The sequence below is a fragment of the Rhinolophus hipposideros genome (assembly GCF_964194185.1).
Source record: "Rhinolophus hipposideros genome assembly, chromosome: 21".
NCBI lineage: Eukaryota > Metazoa > Chordata > Mammalia > Chiroptera > Rhinolophidae > Rhinolophus > Rhinolophus hipposideros.
The window spans coordinates 29,373,461-29,384,148 of NC_138067.1; the positions used below are offsets into that span (position 1 = coordinate 29,373,461).

The following is a 10,688-nucleotide window of genomic DNA, read 5'->3' on the forward strand; positions in this document are numbered from 1 at the left end:
TCTCTTATCTTTTCTATACTGTATACTGTCTACCTCACATTGTATGCTATACTGTATGCCATAGACTGGACACCCTATACTGTATAACTCCCTACCATACACCCATCCAGTGTTCAGCCTTCAAAAGCCAGGGGGTTATTATGTCTTAGCTCTGTTGTCTCTCCTCTCTCAGATAACTGTGTTTGCATTGACTTTCAGCAGCACTTCGGAGAGATTTCCCATGGTATGCCTGCTTTCATAAAAGACTAAAGAGAAGCACCAGTACAGGAATCTTTAGAAAGCCTTAACCTCTAATCCTCCGTCTTCCATATTATGCTGCAGACCTCCTCAGAATTGACTTAGTCTTTGTTATGACCTTGGCTTTTCTTTCAAATCCTTGGCTTTCACTTTCCGCTTTGATATTTTCTTCTATCTGTCCTGTCTCTCATTTATGAAACGTGCAACCAGTGTTTCTTCCTACCCGTCTTTCCACGTGGGAGAATTCCAAGACTAGGCCCAACGTGTATTATCTGCCTTATTAAGACCAAAACACCAATGTGTGGAATTATGAAGTATCCCTCTCTCCATAACACTTCACCCACTTTCGTCCTCACTGCTGAGTTTACCTTGCCTTTCAATAAAGCCAAAAACCAGCACTCACACCTTAGACATATACTGTCATCCTTAATGACCTTCTGCCATTGCCCCAGTCAAGGCTCCTTCTCACATCAGTGGTAGAATTTTTGAGAGGGAATGGGGAATTACCCATTTCATTAAGTTTTGAAAATGTATTATACAATTACACATACAATTTCCTATTAAAAAATCTCGTATGTATTGTTACAGCCTAATCTCATATCTCATTTTATTAGTGCCTTTCTCTTGTTATTGATTCTATTTGCTTATTTGTCTACTTTATTGCTTTTTCAAGAATGAATTTTGTTACACTGGTTATTTTTAATTAAAACAGCCCTTCTCTTGTTTGAGATGCTACTGTTTTATTTGCTGGTTTTTGTGACTATAGCTGATTTGAATAATCATGACCAGTTCTTTCCAGCTGGAACTTTCTATTCAAGAGTTTCTCCTCCACAATGGGATTTATAGATGATATAATACAGAATTGTATAGTTGAAATCTATGTAATTTTGCTGACAATTGTCACCCCAATAAATTTAAAAAAAAAAAAAAAGAGTTTCTGCTCTCCTTGAGGGAGATCCTAGAATGTACCTTGAGTTCATCTGCCATATCACCGGGTTAATTATCTACCTTGGTTATATATGCTGCTGTCACCTCACCTTCTGGTTAGGATAATATTTCAGATGCTTCTTTTTTCGCGTCATCACGCTCTGTTTTCTCCCCTGGTTTCACTTAACAGATAAGATGCCTTCTAAGTTCTTTTTCTTGTCCCAAAATTTTTTGCTGAATACTTAGCATTGTTTATGCTCAGAAAGGGGCATTTTAAAACAAACAAAAATCCCTAGTCACCTGAGTGAGTAATGGAAAAGAAAATAGCCTGAGGCTAAAAGTAGTGGCCAGGTGAGGTGGTCACTTCTGAGTGCTGCCCGGAGGCCTGGGCACTGGAAGATAGTCCCAGCAAGCATGGACCCGGTCTCTACGGTGTGGACTGTGCTGTGCATTCCGCCCAAATCGAAGACTACGGGCTGAGGGCTGCTGAAGAAGACAGAATCCATCCCCATGGCAACAGACAGGAGTCCTATCCACGTATAGAGTGAGGGGATTTTTGGGTTTTATAGGTCCAAGATTTTATTTTGGTTATTTGAATTTGGATTTTTTTTCTAGCTTTGTTGACGTTTAATTCACAAATAAAAATTGTATATATTTAAGACGTACAATATGATCATTTGAGAGTGGATTTTTACATTATATTTTTCTAGCTATGGAATGTGATCTTTGTGAAGATGGCTTTATTGGCATAATAAGTTTACAGGAAGGAGTTCTTGGTACTCAGTCATCTTCATAAAAGCGGGCCCTCTTGAAATTGATTACAATAGCTCTAATATGCAGACCTCGATGATGGAAACATTCTCTCCCAGCCTATCCAGTAGCCACCAGCCACGAGAAGTTGCCAGACATTTGAAATGTGGCTAGTGCAACTAAGGAACTGAATTCATATTTTTATTTGATGTTAATGAATTGAAATGTAAACCTTCCCATGCTTATAAGCAAAACGCAGTGCCTGTCTTGTGTGTTTTCATTTTTTCATTTGCAAAGGTCTAACCCTCTCTCATGAAGGTACTCCTTGTCTTCACAGATACACACGCCCTGGTGAGCCTTCTTCAAAATCTGAACAAAGCAAACTACCACCTGCCCATCATGGTGACAGATTCAGGGAAACCACCCATGACGAACATCACAGACCTCAGGGTACAAGTGTGTTCCTGCAGGAATTCCAAAGTGGACTGCAACGCAGCGGGGGCCCTGCACTTCAGTCTCACCTCAGTCCTGCTCACCGCTCTCTTCAGTTTAGCTTGTAAGTTGGCCTAACTCCAGTGCATGCACAAGTATGAAAACATAACTCTACCGAAGCCTCTGTATGTTCAAAAGAAAATGTATTCCAAAAAAAGAGAAAAAAATTTATTCCAGAGGAATATTTCTTTTTAGTTCATGTCTGTATACTCAAAAGTGTTTACATGTAAAGGTGCTCCAATTTAAAGGCATATGAACATCCCCCTGCCAACCAACCTTAGGAATTATGTGCAGAGGAGCTCTTTGCTATCCTGCAGACCAGGGGCTGAGAAAACTTGGTGCACATGCCACTGAACTTGAGCTCATACAAATGTGCACAGATTAGCTAACTGGTCTGCTGGGGCCCTTTTGTCTCTGCACGGCGCAGAATAATCTTTTGCAAGGTTAAAGCAGATACTATACCTTCTTAAGAATAGTCATGAGAATTCACAGATGGAAGCTGGACTGTAGGAAAAGAGATCAATGTAAAATTAACACATTTTGGGGCCAGCCCGGTGGCCCAGGAGGTTAGAGCTCCATGCTCCTAACTCCAAAGGCTGCCAGTTCAATTCCCACATGGGCCAGTGGGCTCTCAACCACAAGGTTGCCGGTTCAATTCCTCGAGTCCCGCAAGGGATGGTGGGCTCTGCCCCCTGCAACTAAGATTGAACACGGCACCTTGAGCTGAGCTGCCTCCCTGATGGCTCAGTTGGTTGGAGTGCAGGCTCTCAACCACCAGGCTGCCAGTTCGATTCCTCGACTCCCGCAAGGGATGGTGGGCTGTGCCCCCTGCAACTAGCAATGGCAACTGGATCTGGAGTTGAGCTGCGCCCTCCACAGCTAAGACTGAAAGGACAGCACCTTGACTTGGGAAGAAAAAAAAAAGTCCTGGAAGTACACACTCTTCCCCAATAAAGTCCTGTTCCCGTCCCCAATAAAAATCACACATTTTTTTTCACAGACTGGTAATAATGGCGGTAATGTAATGAAACATTATTTTAAATCAATGAATTATTATGCCTGGTCATATAGATGTAAGCATAAAATGAATAGATACATATATCAGATATTTCCTATTTGTAGAATACTAGCCCTACTTTAACATTAGCAATTATTTACATATTATTTACATATAGCTAATGCCATTCAAAAGCCTTTGGGGACTTGGTATTTACATTTGGACAAGGTTACTGATGTAATTTGTTTTTGGTTTCGTTTTTGTTTTTTTACTCTCTGGCCCTGGATAGAAAAAGTGTGCCTACACTTTCTTTAAAGCATTGTTCATAAAATTGCAGTGATCCCATCATACAACATGGGAAGAAAACATAGGTTTTTCTCCTCCCCTCCGATAATATTCAGTTCCCAAAGAGACTCTATTAACCAAATACCCTGATAGTTTGTGACTTTTCTGTCTATTTTCTTCACTGGCCTAGTGATTTTATCTCACTTTATACATGAGAAAACTCAGCAAGGTCCCAAGGTCCCACATGAGTTAGCAGGAAGGCCAGCATTCAACTATTATACTGCCTCCCTTGTGGAAAAAGATAATAAAAACATTTGCGTTTATGATGATACTGTAGATGACTTTATTGCAACTGAGAATTGAACTGAGATCTCCACTTCCCTCTTTGACATCTAAAAATAAACGAAATAAAACTAATGACATTGAAAGTCATAAAAAAATGCAAATGAAATTATTTTTACTGCCAATTGTGTTGTTTAGACGATGTGAGGATGGCATTGAGGGAATGCACGATTCTCCCCCTAGGGCCCTGCCGAGGTCCTAGGCAAGCTGGCATCTCCATTAGGCTGTGTCTGTGGGTTTCTGTGGGGCTCTGTGGTGTGACACAGGCCAGTTCAAGGAAGGATATTGTCCTGCAACCTTTTTAAATATTGTTTTAGGCTTAATTAATCAGCAATAGCTAGAATATAAAAGGACAGATCAGATGAACCATATTAACAGGTGCCAAAATTAAATGTCTTTACCTTGGGAAGGAGAGGACATTGAATTGTAACCTCAGTCCCAGGGAAGAAGTTTAAAGAGGTGACCGAGATACACAAAACACAGCCACTGAAAATCCTTGTAATTCTAATGCTTTTTATTAAGGTATTTGCATTCCATAAAATTCACCCATTTTAAGTGTACGATTTGATGAATGTTGGTAACTCTGCACAAGTTTACACACCACCATCAAGGAAGTTTCCTTAGACTCCTTGGCTAGGGATTCCCCTCCCCCAATCCAGACCCTCATTGATTTACCTTCTCTAATCGGAGTCTTGTCTATTCTAGAATTTTCTCTAAGCGGAATCACACATATTGTTGAGTGTATCGATATTTTGTTCCTCTTTATTGTGAAATGTGTCATAGGCAGAGACTGGGCCTGGAGAAACACCTAACCAGAGACAGCAGGCAGGCTTCTGCCTGGAGATGGCCCCGCGTCATGCTGTGCAGAGGAGCTGGGGTCCCTTAACTTGGACAATGACAGCTGACCTCCGAGGGCTTTCTGTGTGCCATGCACATGCGAAGCTAAGAGCTTTACATAAATTATATAGTCGATTTCGTGCAATCAACTTTACAGCACTACGAAGCAGGCTTGTTTGTGTTATCGTCTAAATTGACTTAAAATGGAGATTGGCAACTTTCTAATTTAGTGGGTTTTATGCAGCCAGAGTTTTTTTCTATTCTTCTCAATGACCAAAATTATTATTTTAAGTTATTGGTACCACACTGGGAAGTATTCTTTTTTTTAATTAATGATTCCACTTAATGTTCTTTTCACATCCTTTTTCAAATACGGCTGAATTTGCAGGATACAGTTGACTGTGGCCAAGTAACCAGAGCTTAAGGCAATAGAAGCAAGGGCAGTAAAAAATTCGAGTGAAATAAAGGAATTAAATGAGTTCAGAAGACTCCCAACTACAAAGAAATTCAATTGTCAAACAATATAAAGGTTCCTAGGTGTAGAAAATAACCACCAAAAATTGTACCTGGATTAGTTTGTTAATCTCCATGGCCTGTTCTGCCAAACCCGCTTTAACCCTGAACCATGATATCATCTTGTTTGCAATTGAGTCACATTACAAAGACTTTTTATCTAAATTGAGAGACACTGCTTTAGATTTTCCAAACAGATAAATGACAGGTTCAAGCTCTAAAAGTCATAGGGTGCAGGGTAGGTGGGTAAATTTTACATACTGACCCACCACCCCTCAACAGGTTTTGAATGAAAAGGTGCAAGCTTTACAGAGTAATCCATTATAGTGCTAGTGATCAGTTCATTCCAGAAGTAGGGTCATTTACATTGTAGGTTGACCTTGCCATGTTTTTATTTCATTGATTGTAACACAAGATTTGGTAGTACCAGTTCCTGGTACAAATCTAAGGTATAATAATTATGGAAAAATGTCAGAGAACCAAGCTATTTCCATTCATACAATTACCAGGCAGAATAGAAGACCCACGCTGGTGTGCAACCGTAGCTTTGGCAAGCTCAGTGAACTTTGATTAGACAGGTCAGGCCATGACAATGGCACAAGTGGCCATGAGCCAGCTACAGGCAGCCTCTGGAAGCTGAAAAGTCAAGGAAATGGCTTCTCCCCTGGAGCTTCCAATAGGAACACAGCTCTGCCAACACCTTGATTTTAGCGCCATAAGGCTCATTTCGGACTTCTGACCTCCAAACTGTACGAGAATAAATTTGTGTTGTTTAAGCCACTAAGTTTGTGGTTATTTGTTACAGCAGCCCTAGGAAACTAATATACCATGTCTAAGGAAATGTCAATAGCTATTTTGCTCTTGTCTATGACCAAAAAAAATATCTGCGATGCTCGTCAATTTCTAAGCTACCAAGTCAGCTTGTTCTAATGCGCAAGAGATAGGGCTAAAGGGTAGCAGAGGTAGTACTGTGTTTCCCCAAAAATAAGACCGGGTCTTATATTAAGTTTTGCTCCAAAAAAAAAAAAAGATGCATTAAGGCTTATGTTCAGGGGATATCCTCCTGAAAAATCATGCTAGGGTTTATTTTCCAATTAGGTCTTTTTTGGGGGGAAATACGGTAGTCACTGGTGGTCTGAGATGAGATGTTCCGAGCTAAGCATTTGCAAAGAAGTCCAGCTTTTTAAGACACAAATCAGCCGAACTATTCATTCTGTCTTCAAATATTATACTTAAGAAAAAATTTTTTCTCCAAGGTGTGCAATGTTTATAAATGCATTTATTACAGCTTGTCAGTCATGTATCTACTATTTAGCCAAAATGTTTTGAATCGAGTTGTGATATTCCTTGACTTACTCTGAATCTTTGCCATTCAGGTCTGTGAGAACTCCTGACACCTGAAGCTTGACTGCCAAGTTTCCATAGTAACAGGAAAAAAAAAATCCAAATCTGAAGATTGCCGTTTACAGCTCTCGAACTTCACAGCTAGGCCTCAATTGCTCCAGATTTTCATTTCCTTTGCAATTTCACTTAGTCTGTACTTCACCATTTTGGCAGCACCTTCCTTTCTCCTTTCATTAATGGAATCCTCTGCATTTTCCCTGAATGTTTAAAGATCATGGCATAGACCTTGACCTTCTGGGAGCAGGAACAATGACTACTTTTTCTGATGTGTCGCCATGTTGCTAGTCAGCACCACACATCCAGCTTTGTCTGTGGGTCAGTATTTGTATATATATGAGTATCTGTATGTGTATATACCCAGTATTTATAGAGAGAGACTATATAGGAGAAGCCTCGTTGGGATATGTCACTCTTCCTTAAGAGGCTACACAAAGATGGGATAGACGCTAGGCAGCTGACGCCTCCGGGGCTCAGCAGCAAACGCGGCAGCACAGGCCCCAGAGCTGACTGACGCTTCTCCACCATCCCATTCAGTCTGGACACGGCCGCGACCAGCAGGCAGGTCCACAAAGAGGGAGAGCAGAGACAGAAGTCTTTCTCTTGAGTCTGAGGAGTACAACCGGTTTTCACTGCCATCACATGCCATGATCCTGAGTGAGAGTGGTAAGGAGCAGAGCAGGAAATGTGACCATCCAATGCCAAGAAAAGGGCTGAAATATTCTTTCATGGGCATTTATCTGCACTGGTGTGCATCCTAAATCCACGGTCCCGCTGGTTCTTCTGGGGACACGGATCATGGCAGAGAAGCTCTCCCACCTCGGTATATGTACCCTGGCAAGTGTCATCCAGGTCACACACATGCATATGAAGGGGTCAACAGGTACCGTGTGTATACATATATATGCCCACATGTATAGACATACACTTCTGCACATACACACCATTCGTTTCATATATACATGCATAAAATAGAGTAAATACAGGTAGTTTTAAAAGTACCCTTTTGTGTGAATTGACTACCATTGTTTGCAAACCTAAAAATAAAAGATGTTCATTCTGTATGAAAAGTAATTGATTTTTATTCCGTGAGCATGTAAAAGTAAGAGGAGAGTTAGTGCTTGTACTAAGATTATCTTCTTGTTGATAAACTGTAAATGAACCATCAAAGCTCACACCAAATTTTTCTATCAGATAAAACTAGTGACAGCCTGTGGCTTTTTATTAGTTCGCCACCAACTAGGGTAAGGTAAGTGTCTTAGCATATTTTAATGCAGTTGCTTACTAAAGGTTTTAACCACGCACACACACGCGCACACACACGCTTTCTTATGCAATCTATGTTTGCATCTGTGCTTTTCAGTTTGCCTTCTGTAGGAAGTAGAAGTCACTGTTGTCTTTATTGTAGTAAAATTATGCCGATAGAGTTCCATATATTGTATTTGTTTCAATAGTAAATCTTTTTGGAGCATATAGAATGCAGAGATTTTTTTTTTCCATTAAAATAAATGGGTATTGGTGGTTAAACCTGCTGAACAACAGCTTTTCTCTGATTCCTATGTTGTGTCTACTGTCGCTGATGCTGAGTCTTACCTTAGTGCAAGTTCACAACTTTGGCTGGCCAGTTGGGGTCCCCGTACAGCTCTTGCTAGATGAGTGAGTCTATAAAGCCAGAAGCACTCGCTTAGCGCTTGCGCAATGGATGCACTCGTCTTATCCACCGTAGTGAGGGATGTGAGCGCCTCACAATGGGCTGTGAAGATGGCTGCATACTGAAAGAGGAGCAAGATCATCCTCAGTCTGATGACTGCATGACACATAATCACATCCGTCTACAGTCCCAGGACATGGGTATTTTTTTCCTCTCGAACAATTCCTGTTACTCCATCAGAAGATGCCATATCCTGAACATGGTTCTCCACAAATGCATGGAGCAGGCTCAGGGGCAGGGGCATCCAAGCCTGCACATTCACACTTGACAAGATTTCCTCTTCTGGCTTTATAGGACGCAGCCTCGTGTCGCCCCGGTGGACCTCGTACCCCCTTTTCCCACAAGGAAGAGGGAGAACGCTGGAACAAACTGAGGAGTATCCTCAGATGGCCAGGTGGTTGGCAGCCTGACCCCTAGGAGAGCTAACTAATAATCTGAACGCTCATCTTCCTTCATGAACCTGGGCCATCGCTAGGGAGAAATACTGATGTCAAGTGACCCATTCACTTGAGTAGACAAATGAAGACTCCTTTTCTCTCAAGTCCGTAGGTTTTCCTGCACTTTGCAAATGGGTATTTTCTTCTTGAAAAATAGAAATCAAGCCAGTAGTATAACTTGGCCCAGAACACAGAAGAATAGGAATAGATTGCATAGTTCATCAACAAGTAGAATATGCGTTCATTTTCCCCTATTTAAGTATACTCCCTGTCCCCAGAGTTCTTATTGGGACAGAGATATTTCTATGGTGGTGTTCTCTGTAATCCTTTCAAAAAAAAAAATATAGACCAATTCTTAGAAGCCAAAATGGTAGCATTTCCCGAATCATAAGATGTTTTTTAACTTGCTGGAATGCATTTCACTTGTCGACTGAAAGCAAAAGTATAATCAAAACTATGTCTTTATTACCAATGCATTTTATTTTAGCCCAAGTTATTAAAAAAAAAAAACAATGTCAAGTAAGAGCCAGAAATGTCACTGCCAAACCAACTGAGGGGAGACAAAGCTGAGCAGAAAAGTGGTGTGGGATCTTCAAGCACTTATACTGCGCTCGGCTGTAGACAAATTCTAAAGCTTCGTGTAGTTTCTGATTTTGTAAGTGTAGCACATTAGTCTATCCATGTGGACTTGACTTAAACATGAATCAAAGGTAAATCGCACGGAGAGAAAGGTGAACCCTGAGAACACTCACTGGGCTTCCACCAGCTCAGTCTTGTGCCCGATTATTGAGCACAAAACTGAAGACTTTCTTTCCATTGAATGGTCACACCTTTTTCACTTTTTATTAATATATCAACCACCTTAGTTCATTAAAAAATGCATTTATATGCATTTTACATATAAATTCCGTAATAATATAAATTCCTTATTTTGGATAATTTAACAAGAACATGCAAACATTTTCTAATTTCGATAAAAGTGACCTTCAGTACCGCCAGTTCTCTCCACATGAACGTCATTTCAGGGATACGTACCTGCCGTGACTCGACCAACACCTGCAGATCTGAGCATCGTAACAAAGTAAATCCAGCCGAATTTTATGGTAGGTATCAAATAAGACTTTGATTCTGGAAGGACATTTTTAGAAATTTTAACAACTCATCCCAGATTTTCAAAATGTCATTTTAAACAGTCTGATCGATGGAATAACCATCTACTGTCAACCTCTTGACGTGCATCAGATTGCATTTTATCCAAAATAAGTACATTCGGTCTGGATCTTAAGATGTGGCAACTAAAAAAAATATTAACAAAGCTAGGTTTGACAGTGGGTTTAGTGCAATTGTACTCAGACACAGACTATCCACGTGATTCTGAAGTAAAGAGTCTACAGTTCTCCTGGGGAGTATAAACAAGGTACAAAAATGCAATTCGTAATAATGAGGATGATAATGGTTTCGTTATTAATTTCTTATCATGGACTCACATTGTACAAAATCCTTTACACCTATTAACTCATTCAATCCTTACAACTACCCTATGAGGCAAGTGCTATTTTCTTCTCCAACTGACAAATGAGAACACTGAAGCTCAGAAACAGAAAAATCAAACAGCTCGCCCAAGGTAAGTGGCCTCCAGAACCAGAACCCAGGCCGTTTAGCTCCAGGGCTCATGTCGTTCCCATTATATCACACTGCCACCGCCAACTCTATAGCAAAACCAGACAAAATGTCTACCTCAGACCAGAAACCCTCGTCT

General features: G+C 40.6%; 1 protein-coding gene across 5 annotated transcripts in view; it reads left to right on the forward strand.

Annotated features, from left to right (window-relative positions):
* Positions 1-8,322, forward strand: part of CDH13 (cadherin 13) — a gene marked incomplete at its 3' end in the record, with an annotated part of 1,171,491 nt that extends 1,163,169 nt beyond the window's left edge. For 4 of the 5 annotated variants that reach the window (XM_081031360.1, XM_081031359.1, XM_081031361.1 and 1 more), the window contains 2 exons: positions 2,252-2,470; positions 6,757-8,322. In XM_081031360.1, the coding sequence (XP_080887486.1) occupies positions 2,252-2,470; positions 6,757-6,764 (227 nt within the window). Of the gene's footprint in view, positions 1-2,251; positions 2,485-6,756 lie in introns of those variants that run through there. The other variant, XM_081031358.1, reaches the window with a different exon arrangement.
* Positions 8,323-10,688: the final 2,366 nt, after the last annotated feature.